The 20339-nt window shown below is 56.1% G+C and overlaps 5 protein-coding genes across 5 annotated transcripts; 2 read left to right on the top strand and 3 right to left on the bottom strand.

The window, feature by feature from the left end:
* Window positions 1–2086: 2086 nt before the first annotated feature.
* On the top strand, window positions 2087–4880 carry IWZ02DRAFT_470044 (MMP37-like protein; the record flags this gene model as incomplete). Its single annotated transcript, XM_066768769.1, has 4 exons — window positions 2087–2111; window positions 2670–2691; window positions 3198–3378; window positions 3540–4880. 4 exons carry the CDS (start codon window positions 2087–2089, stop codon window positions 4878–4880), a joined length of 1569 nt encoding a protein of 522 aa, XP_066622720.1.
* A 767-nt stretch (window positions 4881–5647) lies between these two features.
* IWZ02DRAFT_287438 (uncharacterized protein) lies at window positions 5648–6194 on the bottom strand. Its single transcript, XM_066763722.1, has 3 exons — window positions 6103–6194; window positions 5824–6054; window positions 5648–5772 (listed from the first exon to the last, which is right to left on the bottom strand). The coding sequence occupies exons 1-2, from the start codon at window positions 6114–6116 to the stop codon at window positions 5874–5876; spliced, it is 195 nt and encodes a 64-aa protein (XP_066622719.1). The 5' UTR covers window positions 6117–6194; the 3' UTR covers window positions 5648–5772; window positions 5824–5873.
* A 219-nt stretch (window positions 6195–6413) lies between these two features.
* IWZ02DRAFT_287257 (glycoside hydrolase) lies at window positions 6414–8473 on the top strand. Its single transcript, XM_066763720.1, has one exon. The coding sequence runs from the start codon at window positions 6501–6503 to the stop codon at window positions 8205–8207; it is 1707 nt and encodes a 568-aa protein (XP_066622718.1). The 5' UTR covers window positions 6414–6500; the 3' UTR covers window positions 8208–8473.
* Window positions 8474–9288: 815 nt separating this feature from the next.
* Window positions 9289–13016, bottom strand: IWZ02DRAFT_520540 (uncharacterized protein; the record flags this gene model as incomplete). Its single annotated transcript, XM_066770769.1, has 3 exons — window positions 9289–11715; window positions 11783–12898; window positions 12960–13016. 3 exons carry the CDS (start codon window positions 13014–13016, stop codon window positions 9427–9429), a joined length of 3462 nt encoding a protein of 1153 aa, XP_066622717.1. The 3' UTR covers window positions 9289–9426.
* A 2580-nt stretch (window positions 13017–15596) lies between these two features.
* IWZ02DRAFT_287224 (uncharacterized protein) lies at window positions 15597–18996 on the bottom strand. Its single transcript, XM_066763719.1, has one exon. The coding sequence runs from the start codon at window positions 18578–18580 to the stop codon at window positions 15806–15808; it is 2775 nt and encodes a 924-aa protein (XP_066622716.1). The 5' UTR covers window positions 18581–18996; the 3' UTR covers window positions 15597–15805.
* Window positions 18997–20339: the final 1343 nt, after the last annotated feature.

Here is a 20339-nt window from a genome sequence, read left to right as displayed (position 1 = left end):
CAAGGCAAGGCATGGCAAGGTAGATAAACTCTGTCTCGATATCATGAAAATGCTATCTGTCTGTCTGTCTGTCTGTCTATGCCATGCACCTAAGTATGTACGCATGCTGAGAGTACTGTACATACTGACTGACTGGCTGCGCTGTCCCAAGACCATTTACCTGGTGCAGGAAAACACCAAACCATAATGACGCTTTCTTCTCCTTCTTCTTCATCACCAAGACGCGCCAACAGCACGCGACGCCGCATCAGATCAACAATCGCCGTGACTCCAAGAAGACGAACCAAAATCACCTAATCCAATTATCATGCAGCGAAGAAACAGGGGGACCAGAGAGCTGAAAAGGAAGAGCGGAGAAGGGAGCAAAAGAGAAAAAAGAGGGCAATTTAAGACGACTCGACACCCTCGAGCGTGCGCAGCGCCCGCGTCGACGCCGTCTCGAAAAGACCCACCATGCGCTCACACTCGCCACGGAGACGCCGCTCGCCGGCCTCGGCCTGAAACTGCACCCACTGCTCGACCGTCATGCGCTTCTCCGGGCTCGTCAGGCGGCGCCGGACGCGCTGCACGGCGGCATCGAGCCCAGCGTCCTCGTCCTCGTCCGCGTCGACGTTTTCGTTTTCCTTATCCGTCTCGCCGTAGCCGCGCATGAGCCTCTTGGTCGTGGGGGATTGGACGAAGATGTTTTCCAGGTCGACTGGCTCCCAGGGCAGCGCGCTGCGCAGACCAGACGGGCCCATGTTATGGCGTTTGGAGGGCGAGGTGCGCGGTGTGGTTTCGGCCAGGGGGATGCGGACGGTGCGGGCGGAAAAGGGCGTGCGGGCCGACGGGGGCGGGCGAGCGGCAGACGGACGGGTCGAGGGTGGTTTGTTTTCAGCGTCTGATGACTGCGGTGACGGCGAAGGGGTTTGCTCCTTCGGCGGCGGTAGTGTGGGAGATCTCGGGGCAGGGGTTGGTTCCTTTGCAGGCGAGGGCTCTGGAGCGACAAAAGATGATTCGGCCTCAACCGGAGCTTCGCTTTTATCTTGAACAGGTGCTGATGCTCTTCTTTGAGGCGAGGGAGCGACCTGCGGTTCTTCCTCAGCAGCATCGACGACGCTCTCTTCAACGACTTGCTTCTTCTTTCCGCGCTTGGGTTTGGACGCAGGCTTGGAGACCGGTTCCGGCTCAGGCTCCTGGACATCCTGTGGCAGCTCAGACGGTTCTTCGGGCTGCTTTGCCTTTTTTCCTCGCTTCTTCGTCTCCTTGGGAGGAGGAATTACAACGGACACCGAGTCGTCTTTGGGAACACCGTCGCTCGTCCGTTTCCTGCCACGCTTCGGCTTGACAAGCTCTTGCTCTGCTTGGTCTGCGGCCAACTCGGCGGCCTTGTTCGCCTTATCTTGCATCTTTGAGTGCAGCTGGGAAGCGTCATTACTCATCAAAGTTGAATCATCCACAATCATCTTCTTTCTGCCTCGAGTTGCCCTTTGCTTGGGAAGTTTCAATTCCGACTCTTCCACTTGGGTGGTATCCTGTCCCAAGGACGAAGCCTCGAGCCTCGATGTGTTCCGCGTTGTCTGCGCGCTTGGGATGGCGGGGGACATGTACGAAGTCTCTAGTCTTGAGTTTTTGCGAGTCGTCCGCGTGCTTGGAGGTTGAGGAGACATGTATTCTTCGTCCCTCAAGGGTTCCTGTACTGAGTCCTCCAAGGCAGACGGTTCTGGCGCTGCAGCCTTTTTGGTCGTTCTGGAAGTCTTTCTCGTTGCCTTGGCTGGCGCCTTTGCCTTGCCCGAGGCTTTGCGGCTTCTTGTCGTTCTTGAAGCGGTCGAAGCATTGGCTGCAGCCGTCATGACGCTGTCCTCATCCTTGGCTTCAAGATCCCCCAAATCCAGAGGTTCCTCGGTCTCTTCGAGTGCTGTATCCAGTTCAGCCACTGCGCTTGGCTCATCGACGGCCTTTTTGCCCCGTGCATTTTTTTTACCGCCCTTTGCGGTCGCTTTGCCTTTGCCAGTTCCCTTTTTGCCCTTGGCCATGGTTCCTGCGTGAGTGGCTGTCAAAACACTGTCTTCGTTGTGGACTGCGTCGTCCCCTAATGACATGAGAGATGGAGCCTCTGAAAAAGTGTCAAAGTCTTTGGAGGACTGGATGGAGATGCTTGAGGCTCTGGAGGCAGTCGATGCCCGGCCCTTCTTGCCCATGACTGCTTCACGCGCTCCTCCATACACCTTGATTAGCTTGAAGAAGGGACAACTGGCCGATCTCCTCTGATGTTCCTCCCTGGATGATATTAGTCATTTTGCGGAATGTGAAAAATTCCGCAAGCGTAACTCACGTTGGATCATCCGTCGACTCCCATCCGTCAAGAGACAACTGACAGTAAAAGCACGATACACCATCTTCAAATTCTGGACTTGGATCAAAACACCATCCAGCCTCGACCATATTCTTGATGTCGCACTTCCATCCCCTCTTCCCTTCATGTGGCCATCCAGCAAAGGTCGCCTTGCGCGCGTCGGCCATCTTTTCACTCATGGGATCTTCGTTCTCATCCAGGCGGCGGCGATGGACGCTCGTAGAAAGTGCCCATGGGCAGTTTGGCGCGAGAGCCATGTGCTCAATGGCAGGATCATCGTGAGGTTCCCAATTGTCCAATTTGTGCTTGCACATGAAACAGGTGACATTGTCAGGGTGGTTGGCTGTGGGCGAGTAGTAAAAGCCTGATTGAGCCAACTGCGGCAGACGTCAGCGAACACGCTTCAGAGCGTAGCATTACGCGCTGAACGTACGTCCTCAATGGCTGGGGCCGTGTGGGGCCATGTCACAGTTGTGGCAGTCTTCTTTTTGGTCGAGGATGCGCGTCGTTTGGTGAGGTGTTTGGGCTCCTCGAAGGTCGCAAGGCGGCCAGTGTAGCAATTGAGGTTGTTGGAAGAGGCCATGATGGCAACGCGCAGTGGATGCGCGAAGTGCTAGTTGGTGGTAGCAATGGATGTCGTCGGGTCGCGGTCGCGGTCGCGGTCGCGGTGTTGTGTTGTGTTCTGGCTGGGCGCGGGCGTAAATGAAGTAAACAGAGCCAGCCCACTGCACCCAGGCGGCCCCAAGCCCGTTTCGTCATCTTACTAAGGCTCGACCTGAGCATCCCGTCCAGTCCAGTCGTTCGCAGCTCTCAGGCCCGCCCAAGCTCCATAATTCCCCTCTGCGCCTCTCGCGCTCCCCAGCTTCAACACCTCATGGCTCCTTGTCTTGCATCCTCCTTTGCTTCTAACCTGCGCCGATAACCACCTCGCCCTTTTGCTGCGCCCAACCCCAAGGGCTCACCTTTCAACCATGGCCCTCGCCCAAATATGCGTGCGTCTGCCCCGCGCTGCCTGGTCCTTTCGCTCCCCCAGGTTATTCGACGTTAATGATCAGAGCAGTCCAACGGATTGCAATTGCGCATCGCAAGCCGCCAGCTTTTGCTTCGATCCTCCTCTCCCTGCGTCCGCCTTGCTCCCGCCAAAACCCGCCCCTTTTCCTCCTTTCACGCATCATTCGCCGATGTCTCGCAGCTAGAAGCGCAGATCTCGCCGAGCCTCAAGTCTGCGTCATCCAAATCCATTTCCACCACAGCCGGCACTGTAAACTCGTCATTTCCTGAAGGCTGGGAAGATGATCCGAATTTCAACATCAAGAGCTTCTCGGAACTGCCTTCGGGTCGCGACTTTGGACTCAACCAACACATGGTGGAGATGAACCGCGACTTTACAAAAGCTCTGTGGCAGGTCCTGTGGCAATTTCGCGCGCCTATCCGGTACGCATTTGCGTATGGCTCTGGCGTCTTTCCGCAATCCAGCGCATCGAGTTCCACGTCGCTCTCACCGCACCCGAATCCGCCCGAGGCCATCAAAAAGTGGCAGCAGGGGGGAGAAAAGGTTATTGATTTCATATTTGGCGTCACGTATACGCAGCACTGGCATTCGCTCAACCTGACCCAACATCCCGACCATTACTCTTTCCTTGGCAAGGCTGGCTCCTGGGCTGTTTCGCAAGTCCAAGACCAATTCGGCGCAGGCGTCTACTTCAATCCGTACATTACAGTAAACGGCACAATGATCAAGTATGGCGTCGTCAACCTAAACACGCTCAACCGCGACCTCTCCACATGGGATACCCTCTATCTTGCTGGGCGTCTGCAGAAGCCGGTCAAAATCCTGCGCGACGACGCCCGCATCAGGCTGGCGAATCAAGTAAACCTCATTTCTGCCGTGCGGACAGCGCTTTTAATGCTCCCTGCCAAATTCACCGAGCGAGATCTTTTCCACGCCATTGCCGGTCTAAGCTACATGGGCGACCCGCGCATGTCAGCAACCGGTGGCTTCGAAAACCCCCACAAAATCGCCAACATTGTTACTCACAACCTTCGCAACTTCCGGCGACTCTACAATCCTCTATTGGACACGCTTCCCAATGTTGTCCACACGGATCCGCAGTGCAAGGCGCAAGGATGGGAGCTTGACATACCACCTGGCGTCGAGATCAAAATGGAGCAGGACATGGACCCGGTCAAGCGCGGCAACATGGTGCGTCGCTTGCCAAAAGCGTTTCGAGAAAAGATTTACTTTTCGTACCAACGGCAGTACGGCATCTCCGGGTCAGAGTACAAAAAGATGTTGGAAGAAAGCAAAGACGAGGATGAACAGAGCTTCAAGAAACGCCAAGGCGGCGACTTTGACCGTCGGATTGCGGGAGAAAACAACCTCAAGGAAAAGGTCGGCCAAGCGGTGAGAGACACGGTCAAGTGGCCCAGCACTGTGCAGAGCATAAAGGGCCTAGTGACGGCCGGGCCCGTGCGGACGTACCGCTATCTCAGCGAGAAATGGTCCAAGGGGAAGGAGGGCAAGGAAGACGGCGAAAGTAGGTGAATTATGCAGACTGACGACGTTTGAGCGGCTTGTTGCAGCCTTTCCCGACACGGTTGGTGTCTTGCCAGACCGTACTTCCGCTTTTCGCATGGCGATGTTGGCATTCTGACCTGGATGCATGAGCGCAGTCCTGCCTCCCATTCATTGGTTTCTTCCTTTCCTTTTGTATGTACGCATGTACAAATCTTGAAAAGAGCCTCGGTTAGACTAAGCGGCGAGAGAGAGCAAGAAGCAGAAAATTGCTTCGAATCGAATTGAATAGAGGTTTTGGCGTTTTGGCCGGGATAGCGACACTGAATTGGATAGAGTACGGGAGAGATTCGCGACCAAGGAATGCACTAGTGCAGAGCGGTCACCTTGGAGCGACTTTGACGGCTGCTGTTTGTGCTAGACTGAGGATGCATTTGGGAAAGAAAAGTTGGCACTGCTGAGATGTTGAGAAATGTAGTGACATGAACTGTTGATACCACCACTTTCCGTGCGCTAGGATTTCTGTAGAAATAAATCACACGTTGATGCTCCCTTCTATCAAAAGGAGGCTTCCGGTACCCGTTTTGGACTGAAGCGAAGGATTTGACAGGTGTGTACCTCATAGCTGTGAGACCAAGGCCAAGCCAAATAAGGCTTCCTCAGGACAGTCAAGACGCGGGTTCTTTCAATTGCTTTGTTAAATCATGCACCAGTGTCAAAAATCGCTTCTCCTGTTGCCACTGGCACTAAGGAATACGGAAAAAGCCACGCTCTTTCGACGTTGGGCATAGAAATGACAGCCATTTCGAGTCTTGGTGCCAAGCTGCTCTTGCCAGGAACACTTGCGCTGGATGCAACTCATAATTGGTAAAAGTTTCACATTACTCGTGCCTGTGTCAGCTATTCGCATGTCCACCGTGATCTATACTGGTCAGTTAATTTGGCAGGAAACTCCACGTGTTTCTTACTCAACGCTGGTGATGCTCTGTTGATTGAGTTACAGCACGCAACCCTTTGCTTCCACTATTGTTTTTCTTGCTTGTCGACGACATGAATGCTGGGAAGCTTGCTCTTGTCTTCTTCCGTCGGAACCAAGTTGAGAGCCTCCTCAGTCTTGGCAGTAGACATGAGGCCAAAGCCACCCCAGGCCAGGAGGCCGATGCCGACCATTAGTTTGGTCTTGGGCGCCGAAGCGCGGTAGTTCCTTTTTGCTTGTCAACATGGTATCATTACGAAGAAGTTCAGCGCTTACTGCCAAAGCGACATGGGGCCTTGGGGGTTGCGGAGAGACGATGACGGTGGTGTGAGGTTTGAAGAAGCTTTGGCCTGGAGCTCGCTTGTGCTTGGCTTGTGTTGCTCCCCCGAGTCTGCCCACGTCTCCACCACTTCAAGGCCAAGCAATGTCGCTTTACGCACCCTCTCCCCTGCCAGCCTTTGTCTTTCACATTTGGTACATTCCCTGAACCGCTCCTCTTAATTGCCGCCGTGCCAACACTCGCCCTCGACGACAGACTCCGCCCCAGCATGGCAGCATAGGATTGCGCCCATCACGTCGACCTCTCCACACGTCTCTGCAGGCGCCCGCATGACCCTGCCATCCGATGAGGCCTTTGCCTAGCAAATTAGCCTTGTAAGCGACCTTGACCGACCATGGGCTCCTTTAGGCGGACGCCCACTCCAGCGTTCCAGCTGCTGAGCGCCGTCATCATTATCACCTTCTACCTCATCTACGTTGCGATCCACGGGCCCAGCGACCCCGATGCCGACGTCGCAGGAGCGGGCGCTCGAGGCCCGGAAATACAACACCGACCGTGGAATGGCGCAAGTGGTCGCGCGCAGGAGGAGAGGGCCGCCCAAGTCCGCGAAGCCATGAAGTACACGTTTGGAAAATACAAAGAGCATGCATGGGGATTTGACGACATCCTTCCAGTCAGCGGGGGCCATCGCAATAGCAGGAACGGCTGGGGCGCATTCATTGTCGACTCTGCAAGCACTCTTGCATTGATGGGCATGTGGGACGAGTTGAATCTGTGCTTGGAAAGAATTGTGAATGTTCCCTTCTACAGCGCCCAGGGGCTGGTCGACCCGTTTGAGACAACGATACGGTATTTGGGGGGGCTCGTTTCTATTATTGATCTGTCGGATGCCGGAGTTATACCAAAAGACGTCATGGATCTTCAGAAGAGGACTTCGATTCTTTCCCAGGCCGTGCTACTTGCAGACAAGCTCGGCCCTTCGTTCGACAGTCCTACGGGCATGATATGGCCTCGCGTAGATTTTGCGACAAACAAAGGCAAAGACACGCCAGACGAAGTGTACCTCAAGGATACGCACAAAATTCGCTACGAGCATCCTGCCATTGGACCAGCCCGGGCGGGATCCAACATCTTGGAGTACCGCACTCTGAGTCGCCTCACCACCTTCCAAGACTACTTCGCAAATGCCACCCGCGCCTGGTCCGGTCTCGTATGGGACGAGTATGTTCAAGATCCGGTGGGTCTGATCGACGGGCCCATCGACATCTTCACAGGCGACCCGGTGGGCCGCGAACGACACTGGGACGCGGGTCACGACAGCTACTACGAGTACCTCATCAAGGCCGCCATCCTGGCACCGCACGACCGCTATTCCAAGACCTACAGCTCGCGCTGGATACAGGCAGTGCACGCCATGCGGCACAACCTCACCACGCGCTCCTCCTACACCACCTCGTACGCCACGCAGCACCTCTTCCTCGGCAAGTTCTCCGGGCCCTGGTACCTCAACGAGCAATCGACCCTCGCATGCTTCGCGCCGGGCAACCTCCTCCTGGGCGCCAAATACCTGAACCGGCCGGACATTTCGACGCTCGGGCTGGCGCTGCTCGAGGGGTGCCGGCACAGCTACAACGCCACGACGACAGGCATAGGCCCCGAAATCTGGTCGTGGATCCCCATGTCGAACCTGCCCAACGCAACCTTTTTGCCGCAGACGCCGCGCGAGGAGCGCGAGCTGGCCCATCTCGGCTTCTGGGCCGCCGATCCGCGCTTCCGGCTGCGCCCCGAGTACGTCGAGAGCCTCTTCTACGCGTGGCGCATCACGGGGCAGCAGCGGTACCGCGACTGGGCGTGGGACGCCTTCGTCGCCTACGAGAAGCACTGCAAGACCGACTTTGGCTACGCCAGCATCGCAGACGTCAACGACGGCTTCGACACGGGCGCTGGCAAACCCAAGCCGCGCCATTTGGACGAGGCCGAGAGCTTTTGGACTGCCGAGACACTCAAGTATTTGTACTTGACGTTTGCGGATGTGGAGGTGGGCAGTTTAGATCGGTGGGTTTATAATACTGAGGGTCATCCGATGCGCATGATCCGGTGAGAGAGGGCGGGCGAGCGAACGCTCTTCATGCACCCTTTGCAGTTTCTCCACTAGCGAGGTCGAGCAATGGGACGAATAGGATAGGGGACATCAGAGAATGCCTACCTGCTGTGGATAAGATGGGATGGGACAGATATTATTTGGACAATCGGCAACTTGGTTTTGTTTTTTTTTGGGTGCTGTAGCAGAGCGGAGCAGAGCAGAGCAGGGCAAAGGTATCATGACACAAACACAAACACGTACACATGCGCACATAAATACCCCTCCCTATCCTATCTATCCTATCCTATACATTGTTTAAACATGCTCGGCGGGTTTTTCTGTACTCTGTAGTTTGCGAGCCACTCCGTCGTGTCAAGGGGACGACGCATCACGAGTTGAATTGAGTAGAGGTCAAGGTGAAAAGGACTGCACATGCACCAACCTACATACGCGCACATGGCGGCATGCAAGGCACATAGTTTACCCACCTACCTCGGGATAAAACAAGACAAAACAAGCTTCGTTTCTTCTAATCCAACCAACTCAATGGAATGGAATCAACTCACTCAACTCCATTCAAATCAACAGTCATTTGCCAACTGAAAAGCCATCCTTTCTTCTATCAACTCGACTCATCTCGGCTCAACTCAACTCAACAGTATGTAAGTTTCTCTCCCTCCTTCCTCTACTCGAAATACTGCCTGTCTCCAGCTGCTAGACAGCCAGCTCGCCCAATGCCGCATGCCCAGAAAAAGAGAAAAGCACAAGAAGGAAAAAAGTTACAAGAAAAAAAACCCGCCGCCCAGCCCATCCATCCATCCGTCGTCTGTCCATCAATGCAGCATCTGCTGATGCCGTCCGTCCGTTCATCCATGCGTTCCATGCCATTTGTCCATAGCCCATTCGTCGTGTCGATCGTGTGTCTTGTTTTGTGTTTGTTGATGAGAGGAGAGGAGGGATAGAAAGTGTGTATAAGGTGTACAGGTGTGGATGTGTACAACAGAGAGTGTGGTTTGGTTTGTGAGGTGGGTGAGGGGAAGACGGCGTCAAATCAAAGGATGAGACCTTGTGCCATCGAACTCAGCGCCAAGTGATGCTCATTCAAGAGACAGACAGAGCAGACGTAGAAGCAGCGGCCGCCGCTCCATTGCACTCCATGCGATATGATGATAATGGTCCAGGTGCAATCCGCCCTCTTCAGTGCGAAAGCCGTGATGCGAGCAACTCGCCACAGCATTTACTCCTCCTTGGCCTCGACCTTAGTCTCCTTGGCCTCCTTCTCGAGACTGTCAACCTTCAGCTCAAGGTCCTTCTTCTGTCCCTCGACAGCCTTGAGCTGCTCCTCCTTGTCCTTGACGACAGTCTCGACAGCCTTGACAGCCTCCTCAACCTCCTTGACCTTTTGCTCTGCAGCATCAGCCTTGGACTCGGCCGCCGCCTTCGCCGACTCGGCGGCAGCAAGCTGCTCGGCCGCGGCGCTCTTGTCCTTTTGCGCGGCCTCGAGCTGGGCTTCGAGGGTCTCGGACGCAGCCTTGGCCGCGGTGGCGCGCGACTCGGCCTCCGACTGTGCGTGCTCGAGCTGGCTGACGAGGGCAGACTTCTCGGCAAGCTGGTCCTCCAAGCCCGACACCTGTTTGAGCTGCTCCTGGAACGACTTGATGTCTGCCTCGAGTTGCTCCTTTGCCGACTCGGCAGCGGCGGCGCGCTGCTCGGCCGCAGAAAGCTTCTCCTCCGTTTGCGCGGCCTCCTTGAGCTGTTCCTCGAGCTTCGAGACAGTCTCCTTGGCGGTGCTGTGCTCGGTCGAGATGCCCTCAAGCTCCTTCTTGGTCTGTGCGTGCGCCGACTCGAGCTCGTTCTTTGCGGCGGCGTGGGACTCGACTTCGGCAGTCAGCGAGGCAACCTGTGCCTCAACCTCTGCCTTGGACGATGCGTGCTGCTCAACGGCCTTTTTGAGCTCCTCAACCTTGGATTCCAGCTCAGACTTGGCGGCGGTGTGCGTCTCAATCTCCTGAGAGAGATCGGCGACCTTGGCCTCGATCTCAGACTTGCTGACAGTGTGCTGCTCAATAGACGAGTTGAGCTCGGTGATCTTTGCCTCAAACTCGGCCTTGGACGAGACGTGAGACTCAATCTCGGCGGTGAGCTCCGCGACCTTGTTGTCCAGCTCGCTCTTGCTCGTGGCATGTTGCTCGACGGAGGCGTTGAGTTCGGCAACCTTGGCCTCCAGCTCATTCTTAGTCGAAGAGAAGCTCTCGTTCTCAGCGGTAAGGGTGGCAATCTGGGACTCGAGAGACGACACCTTGCCTTCCAACTCAGAGGCCTTGTCCTCGGCAGACGTCTTGGAGGATTCGAGCTCCGAGTTCTTGCCCTCCAGCTCAGCAACCTTGGCAAGGGCAGCGTCCTTGGATGCTTCCAGTTCAGCCACCTTAGCGTCCGCTGCCTCCTTAGAGGCCTCCAGTTCCGCCACCTTGCTCTCAAGCTCCGCGGCCTTTGCGTTGGCGGCATCTTTTGCCGACTCAGCCTCAGCAATGCGGCTCTCAGATTCGGCAGCCTTGCTAGCGGAGGCCTCTTTCTCAGCGTTCAGCTCGGCAGCCTTGGCGTCGATGGCAGCCTTGAAGGTCTCAATCTCCTGCTGGGTGGACTCCTGGGCAGAGCGAGTTTGGCCGTGAGCAGACTTTTCGGCCTCAATGGCAGCGACCAGGGATGACACCTCGACGCTCTTGCCAGCGAGCTCACTTTGCACGCGCTCAAGTTCAGCCTGCTTCTCGGCGAGGCCCTTCTCCGCCTCGTCGAGCTTCAATCGCAGCTCGTTGAGCTCGTTGGCCATCTCCTCAATCTTCGACTGCGCGTCGGCAAGGGCGGCCGAGCTGGTCTCCTTTTCGGCCTCGTGTGCCTTGATCTGCTCCTCGATGTTGGCCTTTTCTTGCTGGAGGTCGCTCTCAAGGGTGGCAATCTTGGAACGGAGCTCCTCAGTCGCATTCTGGGCTTCGGTGAGGGCGGCAGCGGCCTGCTCAGAGGCCTGCTGGTGGTTGGTAGACGTCGACTCAATTTCGGTCTTGGCTTTTGTAAGATCCGCTTCCAAAGCCTTGAGTTGGGCTTCAAGCTGCGAAGAAGCAGTGGCAGCCTCCTCCTGCAGACGCTTCGCCTCCTCCTGGAGAGCATCGTGCTTTGCAGCGCGTTCAGCAGCCTCAGCGCGGGCGGCAGATAGGTCGCACTGAGCAGAGGCAAGTTCGGTAGAGATGGAAGAAATCTTCTCCTCCAGCTCAGCCTTGACGGCGTCCTTTGCAGCATTGGCCTCGGCGACCGCCTTGGCCGACTCTTCCCGAAGAGAAGCAAGCTGGAGCTCCGCCTCCGATACCTTGGACTCGGCAGCAACGTGCCTGGCCGACACTTCTTCAATATCGGCCTTGAGCTTCTCGATCTGGGTGTCGAGTTCCTGCTTAAGAGACTCGGACGAGTATTTGGTGGCATCGTGGTCGCGAATCAGGGCAGTGATTTTGGCCTCGTGCTCATGTTGGATGGCATCCTGCCTTGCGTTAGAAAAAAAAAAAAAAAAAAAATTAGGCTTGCCACTAAGAATAGAACAGCCTTACCAGCTTAGAGTTGTACTCCTTCTCAAGACCTTCCTGGACAGAGTCCCTCTCGGCCTTGCGGGCGTCGGTAATCTGCTGCACGACAACGCTGACCATGTGCTCCTCCAGTGCAGACTTTTGCTGCACCAGAGCCGCCTCCTTGATCTTGTAGTCGGCGGCCAGCTCCTCAGCGCGGTTCTGCAGGGTCGACACCTCGGCTTCGCGGGAGCTCAGAGCCGCGTTGGTCTCGTCGAGCTTCTTCTGCAGCTGCTGGAGCTTGTTTTCGAGGTCCTGCTCGGGCGTCAGGGAATCCTTGCGAGCATGGTCTTCGGCGGCGGCGGGCCCGGCAGGCTCTTCCGCCTTGCCTCCGAAAAAGTAGCGGAACATGTTGCGTTTGGAGTGTTCGCGCGGAGCGTTTGCTGGACGGGGGTTTTCAGGTGGCGGGGGCAGGGGCTTGGTCTTTTGCTGCTGCTCGTTGCTTTGTATTCTCTTGAGCAGGGAGGGAGTGCGGGCCAAGGGACCTTTGGAGCGGGTGGAAACCTGCGGTGAAGACCGAACAAGGCTTTGCGAGGTCGGAGCACGGGGAGGGCTTGGATGGGCACTCGGCAAAGGTTCCTTTGGAGGGCGGAAAGAGGCTCCGTCGGTCTGGCTCAATAGCTCTTCGGCTTCTTGCTCAAGCTCGTAACCAACCGAGTTGATGGTACTGAGAGCGGCTCTGCTTCCACGGCGTTTGCGAGCGGGAGCAGGGGTAGATTCGGTGCGAGGATAAGTCCCTATCGAGTCCGCGACAGACTTTTGGGAGGGAGAGGGATCTCGCGAGGCGGCGGACGGGTGGACGTCTCTGTCGTGTGACGGCAACAAAGGTAAACAAGATGAACTGGCGGCCTGATAGGCGGCGAGGATAAGGGCAGGGAAGAGGGAGGGAAGATGGAGGATGGAGAAAAATTTGCGTATGGAAATCGGGGGGGGGGGCAGTGGAGAGGTGATGGTGTTTAGGTTGCTTACTCGGTGGTGTGCCGGGTTTTCCACAGGCTCGTCATTGCGTCGTGTGCGGGTCCCCGGGGGTCCAAGCTTCTGTGATGGTTCGTTGGACAATAACTGTGTCTGGTCGATTGATTGCACAACAGCAGCGAGCACCTAAGCAATGCGGACACGACGCGTTTAAACAAAAGCAACACAGACGGACGGGCAGACGGACAGATAGCAGACAGGCCTGCAGCTGCAACCCGTCAGTCAGTCTTCCAGCTGCTGCCATGTCCAGCGGTGGTGGTGAGAACTGGAAACTGCCAGCGGGGCTCGTGCCATGTCCAATCAAGGCTGGCCACGACGGATCTACGCCGACAGCTCATCGGTCTTTTCTCCAGACAAAAGACATCATCATCATCACCATCATCATCACAATGTGACGAGAGAGAAAGAGAGAGAGAGAGAGAGAGAGACAGAGAGGCGACGTTGAGGCCGAGACCTGAATCAACCCTGGACCGCCCGTTGGGTTGCGCAAACGGCAGAGCCGCGAAAAAAAAAAAATAAAATAAAATAAAAAAAACGCTCCCCCATACGGCGATATTGAGACATTGATAATGATGCCAGCCTGAACGACTGTCGGTCCACCTCATCGATTGGCCAGATAGTCGGAAGCGCTCGTGCGCCGCCGATGCGGTGTGCAGCACATGAACTGGCTCACAACTGGTCGCTCGAATCCAGCTCGTCGCTCCGTCGTGGCACGGCTCGCTTGCCATGTTGCCAGAGGGACGCCAATCCCAAGTCCGCAAGCCACCTTTATGCGCTCGTTGATCATGGCTGTTAGACCCGGCAGCTGTCACTATCCGCGCGTGGTGGTCTGTCTGGCTTTGTGTGTCTGTGTCTGGATGTGTGACGCCCGCCGGCGAGCCGCAGCAGCTGGACTGGACTAAACTGAACCACCTTGGACGACGCGACGTGACGCGCCAGACACGGCAGGACAACAGACGAGAAAGCTGCTCGGGACGAATTGCTGTCGCACGCGTCAGTTCTAGTCGTCGAATAATGTCCGTCGCTCTCGCGTCCACCTTCTTTTTACGACTACCAACATACATACATACTCACATACCCTCCCCATCCAAGACATGCGATATTGCGCAATTACCCTCCCGCGCCTCTGTCTCTCCAAGCATACTCCTACCAGCCCCAGCCCTGCCAGGCACACCCGACGCCGCGACCTTATTCCCGCCTCCCCCAGGTCCCCTACGCACTCTTGGAATTGCGTCCAACTCTGTTATATTACCCGTCCCCAGCATCCACCAGGTAAGCTAGCTCCCAGGTATCGCCGCCGCCACTTGGCAGGCATATACCCAGCCCGCCACTTGGACAGGCATATACCCAGCTCGTCTCCAGACAGACAGGCATGCACTGTGTTGTACTGCGCAGGTCCGGCCGCCGTCCGCCGCGACGCTCTGCTTCCCTGCTCCCTGTCGCGTTCCTGGCGCCGGCTGGCCGCCGCAGGGTACTGTGGTTATGTGCGTAGGCGCGAAGTTAAGGAAAGTGAGTGCTGTACGAGGACCACGCGACGCCGTGACGGGCAGCAGCGGCGCTTATGGCACATACTTGGTACGCTAGAGTGATGAATAGAAGGAATGGGGCTAGCTAGCGCGTGGTGTGCGGTACACGCGCGAGGACGACGACGCGGGACCGCGCTTGGGGTGTTGTGGGGGTTGGAGTTGGGACGCGGGGGGCACTGCCTGCCTGTCTGTCTGCTTGCTTGGTTGTTGGTTGATTGATTGGTAGGTAGGGATGACTAGGGCAAGGAAGGGAATGGAAGAAGTGGACGGGTTGTGGGCACGTATGTGAGCTCGAGAATGGATGGGTGCGTGCGTGCGTGCTACCACGCAGTGAGCGGCGGGAATGCAGCGTTCTGATGACGTTGTATTTGCTTTGCTCCCTTCAGTCCGCCATGTGATGCGGTAGTGCAAGGCGCTTCGCGTAAATATGATCAACGCAGGACACCATGATTTTTCTGCCATCTTCACTCATCACCAACGCACGGGAAACTGGTAGAAATTGACAAATACCAAACCATGTATTTACCGTCTTCTGCCAACCTACTTGCTTGCTTCGGTGTAGAAGCAGCGGCAGAGAGCAGGAAGAGAGAGACACACACACACACGTACATACAGAGATTACATGATTACTACCTCCTCCACCAACGACAACCACACATCTCTCCATGATGACAAAGAGGCGTTGGGCCTCGCTGACTCGCCTCCTCAATCTTGTGGTATCTCAACAATAACAATAATAACAGAGTAGAAACGAAGCTACGCAAACGCCCATTACGAAGAAAGGGGTGTCAACGCAAGACACGGAGGAATGGATGAATGGCAAAGTTAGAAGACAAGAGGAGAAGAGGAGGAAGAAAGGCTCGTACGCGTGCGCCAAGCAGATGCAGGAAAGCGAGTAAAGGAGAGGATGGGTAGTAGAGGACGAACGAAACAAGCGAGTCCATGATAGGAAAACAATGTTTGGAGAAGGAAAGACGAACCACGGGTGGCAGCCAAGGAGGAAGGGAGAGAGAGAGAGGAAGGGATGGAAAAATGGTAGCTTGAATGCTGCGAATGGACGGACGGGTGGATGGATCGATGCTTGTGCATGTGCTGTGCTGAGCTACTGCCGCATGTTGTCTTAAAATGATGATGATCCGAAGACTAAGGAAATTTTTTCTGGCTGATGGCTCGACGGCCAGCCGTATGCCTGGTTGGTGCTAGGTGCTAGGCATGTGAACAAGGAAATGGAAGACGATGATGGAAGACAGGGGGTGGAGTGCGGTTGGTTGGTTGGTTGGTTGGGGCCGGGCGTGTCAGATTTGGGGGTGGTTCAGGTTTTTCGTCAGTTGGAAAAAAGTCGATCAGTCGTCATACGGATTGGGCCCCCCTTTTGCCAGTGGTGGTGTCTCCAACCCCCAATTCATGTCCCGTCCCACCCCGCCTGATCGACCTCCTCACGTTATGCAGAGAGGTTTCGATGACGGGTCGGCGTGTAAATCAACGTTTGACGGTTAGGCAGGACTGCTCAGAACTCGTTCCTCACCGTCAGCCGTCTCCTGTCACTGCCGTTCCCACCTCCTCCAGCCCCCGCTGTGGTCGTCGGACCTGGCCCCATGCCCAGCCCCCCTGCCGCGCCACCGAGCAACCCCTCGCTGCCGCTGCCGCTGCCGCCGCTCATCTCCTCCGCAATGTTGCCAAGTCGAATGCCCCGGCCAAACTGCGTGCCTGCACCCACGTCCATCTCCTCGTCGCCGCTGCTCTCCGGATTGTGCACGTGCGGCACGTACTGCACGCTCTGGGGGCTGCCGCTGTCGTCGGGCGCAAGGCCCGCGCTCGGAACCTGCAGCCGCGAGCCGTACCGCGGGAGGCTGGTACTGGCCGAGCCGTGCTGTGCAGACCGCGACGCGGCGAATCCGCCGGGCTGCCCGCTTGTCGACGGCGAGCCCGCGCTGCCTGACGACAGCCACCCGCGCGAGCTGCTGAAATTGGCGTCATCGCTGTCCCCGTGCGCGCCGAATATACTGCTGCTGCCCATGGCCCCCAGCACCTCGCCCGCCCAGGTGTCGCCGCTCTCGAGCCGCGTGTCGAGCGTGCTTAAGCCGCTCATCTCGCCCGACCCGCTGCTGTTGTGTGGCGTGGGTTTCGGAGATGGCGGATGGTAGAGCTCGGGTTGGAGGAAGGTGTAGTTGCCGGTGCGAGTGTAAGGGTAAGATTGGTACGGATTCGGGTACGGTGACGATGAGGTACCAAGCGGCCCGCCACGTGCAGTGCCGGTGCCTGCGGTTGCGCCGGCGGTCGTGAGTCCGAAAGGCGTAATAGGCGAGGGTAGCGTGCGTGCTGGAGCAGAGGAACCACCACTGACTGGAGGCCAAGGCGAAGGGGTCGAGGCCGAACCGGTGCCACCTTGATGTGTAAAGGGTGAGATCGATGTCATGGCAGAGAATGGCGTCGCGGTACTCCGTGGGAACGAAATGGGGGTTGGATCGATGGTTGAAAGGGGTGAATGCGTGGATGGCGAAGGTGACAAAGATGAGTGTGGGGAATTCAGGAGCGAGGAGCCCGAGCCCCTTTGGGCATGGTAAGGGAAGGGTCGAGGTTGTGAGAATGAAGTCGGATTGCGAGTGGGCGAGAGCCGCTGTTGTAGCCGTCGGTAAAAGGGCTCGTTTTCATTCACACCTTGAGCCTGTTGGTCGAGTGCCAACGGTGACAATCCCGAAGTTTCTGGAGGCGAGTGCAGCGCTTGCGGAGGAGTCGAGAGATCCGGAGGTGGCAATAGAGGTGAAGTAGACTTTTGCGTTTCCGAGTGGGTTGGCATGGCTGGAGAGGGTATCAAGTTTGCTTCTCCCGCAGCAATATCTATTTCATCCCACAAGCTCGTCGAAGATGCGGGGACCCTGGAAGGTGCACTTGCATTGCGCTCCATTGATTCAAAATTCGGTGCCGAAGCAGATCCTCTGCCATTCGAGGGAAGCAATCCGAATCCACCCGCGGCGCCTGCTGCCAAACCTTTTGCAAGCTTCAAAGGCTGTGGGTCTGGCCGCAATTTTGATTTCTTGTGCCGCAGGGCGCGCCTTTCATTCTTCAGACGCTCAACAGCTTGAGCAGCAGAAGCACTCGCTCCAGCTTCGGCTATTCCAACCCCTCGTAGTGAACTGTCAGAGCTAGGAGGTTCTGAGCGCGGCAGCTGTCCCTGAGATACCGTGTAACTGCGACGGCTCGTGGAACTATTCTCGCCACTAGAACCCAACCCCTGTGTTCCAATGGGGGGCGGAACAGGAGGGTCGTAGAGGAACGCAACTTCGGGGTAGACTTGTTTCTGAGAGTGAAGTTTCCGCTTCGAAGCGTGTCTTCGAAAAAGAAGGAGAACAACGACAGCGCAGATGAGGACGGCTGAAGAAGTACTCGCAGCAATCGCGGCAATCTGATTACCAGACAGCGAGGAATCAGAAGGCGCAGCTGACACGGTCCCATTCGTAGCCGCAGGCTGAGAAGTCGTGGGTGATAACGAGGATGATGTCGGTGTTAGACTCGTCGGTGTTAGACTCGTCGGTGTTAGACTCGTCGGTGTTAGACTCGAAGAACTAGACGAATGAGATGTCGTACTCGACGAGGTTGGCAGGCTAGAAGAAGTCGAACGAAAGCTTCGTTTAGGAGTTGGAATGGGGATTCCAGTTGGCCATGCGGTTACTCCTAATGGTACTGTATTTGTTGCGGGTGATCCATTCGGTAATCGGCCGCTGTGAATTTGCTCGAGTCCGCCGTCTCCACAACCGTAAATGGTGGGATCATAACATGATTCGCCACAAGGGGCCAGCCGTTTTCCATTCAGCACAGGGCATAACACATTATTGGCGTAACATGTATACTGTGAAGGGACGAACGGGACTGATCCGCAAAAGTAGATATCTGAGTCATTGGGATTAAAGGTGGGCGTGGGTCTCGGAGTCGTTGTGGTAGGCGATGTTTCTGGACTTGATGAAGGTCTGGAGGGCCTAGCGGGAGCCGAAACTGGAGGTGTGTCGGTTGGATTTCCAGATTTCAAGGTCTCTGTATCTAACTTCGTAGGATGTCCGGGCGCCTGTCTTTGCGAGCCAGATGGTACAGGCGTGACAGTTTGGGTACCAGGAAACGGTGCGGGAGGAAAGCCTGGTAGGAATGGAGGAAGATTGGTGTTAGGAGTGTTCGCGTCGGGGGGGGAGTCGAAGTGATTCCAATTGGGCGAATCAAACCCGTCTCTCTGCCCTTGGGAGCCTTCCGCCGGGTCGAATGCATTATCCGGAAACTGATGGTGAGCAGCCATCTGCACTCGCGAACCCCCAGCGCGTCCAAGACGCTATTCTTCTTTCCGGAAACCAATGTGATAGCAAACCTAATGGACCCGAATCTTGTCGCCAGGGTATCTAGGCTGTCTCCGGTGAAATGGGGATGTGGGGTTTCGGCAGTTTGATCGAAGTAGAGAAGTTTGGACAGACTGTCTACTGATGTTGCGAAGTGCCATCGAAACCGAGATTGGCTAGGATTTGACAGGTTCTAACGAGCGCGGCGTTTGCTCAATTCCGTATAGTGAGCTGGTGGTAGGCTGGAGATTTTGAACGAAGGAACCTCCGCTGCTGATGCATGCCCAGAGGTCTAACGATGCGACTGCGACAGTGACGGTACGTTGTAAATGGAAAGGAAGCGGACGTGGTGTCGCCTTGGCGAATTAGAGGGTCTGAAAGTTCGTCAGACCGGCGGCTGAATTCAAGCTCAAGTAGTTATTTGCTTCCCAGACAAGGCAGTGGACAAGGCCCGTGTCTTGACGCGACAACAGCAAAGTGACAAACAAACTTACCAGTTGCTCGAGCGCGCTCTCGGATGCAGCATTCAATCAAATGAGAAGTGGTATGTGTGGAATGATGGGTGTGTTTGATACGTTGACTCCCCATTCCCTCACTCCACCTGCGCCAAGAGAATTCTTGAAAGAGATAGACGCGACATGTTCGAAAAGGGGTCAACGGTGGCGGGGATGGAATGGGAATTTGAGAAGGACACAAAAAAGCGCCAGCCCCGGCGGGGATATCCCAGAAGACGCGCAAGGCAAAGAGACCCTAGACCGGTAGGCATGTTGGCGCAAAAGGTTCATGACATGTTGGTAGATCTGTAATTAGCTGAAGCAAAGTCAGCTCACAGGCCGGGCCCCCATGTCCCACGAGGAGCTCTAGCTATATCCCAGGCGGGAGCTAGCCATGACTGGCGCTGCACCGTCTCAAAATAGCAGAGAGTAGCAGCGCGCCTTGTTCAGATGAGTGAGCCTCAGCAGACGTCGTCCCTGTCAACGATGCGGCTGTGAGCCTGGTGCTTACGGCAGAACCCGCACAGCCTCTTCCCCAGCGATTCGTCCAGAGGTCGCCGCTCCCGCCGATCGACTTGTTTGCCAGTCGCAAGTAATTCGTTGCGAGGCTGAGTAGTGCAAAAGCGTTGGCAGCCAACACGCCAGTTGTCGTGTCGCAAGCTCACTCCACTGCAGCACCTTTTTTCGGTTGGAAATCATCCGCACTCGGTAGCAAGCATGAGCAGGCACGGAAAAAGGTTGTCGGCGGCTTGACTCCAGGGTAGAAGCTCTCGACTCCATAGACCACAGGTCGAGACCAGGATGACTGAAGTTGAGGTCAGTAGTCGGAAGTGCTGGAACTGTTCGGGTAAAGCGAAAATTTGATGTCATGACTAGGTCAGCTCCACGACACGACTGCAAAGAAGCTTCGACGCCTCAAACCCCATCGTCAACGGCAGATCCATTGGATTTGGGCGCACCCGAGCTGGATCAACGAACGAGGTTGACAATCCAACGGTCTTGTGTAGCCAACCACGCGAGCATGGATCGACCTTCCTTGGCTGGCTGTTTTTGAAAGGCCCCGTCTGCTGTTGCTAACTGAGCGAGAGGTTACTTAGCCCCTCGTAATCATGACCAGTACTTTCACCAGCCACAACAATGCATCAAGCCAACACTTGCATATCGCCACAGGCAGGGAAGTGTCAAGTCAGGTCGCCACCCCTCGCTGCGAGGCCCCGGAAAAGTCATC

This window comes from Phyllosticta citriasiana (genome assembly GCF_038021145.1).
Source record: "Phyllosticta citriasiana strain CBS 120426 chromosome Unknown IWZ02scaffold_7, whole genome shotgun sequence".
In the NCBI taxonomy this organism is placed as follows: Eukaryota; Fungi; Ascomycota; class Dothideomycetes; order Botryosphaeriales; family Phyllostictaceae; genus Phyllosticta; species Phyllosticta citriasiana.
This window is presented reverse-complemented; position numbering and strand designations above follow the sequence as displayed.

What these genes read in the sequence shown, in the direction of transcription:
- IWZ02DRAFT_287257 (XM_066763720.1), top strand. Translation starts at nt 6,501, where the DNA reads ATGGGCTCCTTTAGGCGGACGCCCACTCCAGCGTTCCAGCTGCTGAGC.
- IWZ02DRAFT_287224 (XM_066763719.1), bottom strand. Translation starts at nt 18,580, where the DNA reads ATGGCTGCTCACCATCAGTTTCCGGATAATGCATTCGACCCGGCGGAA.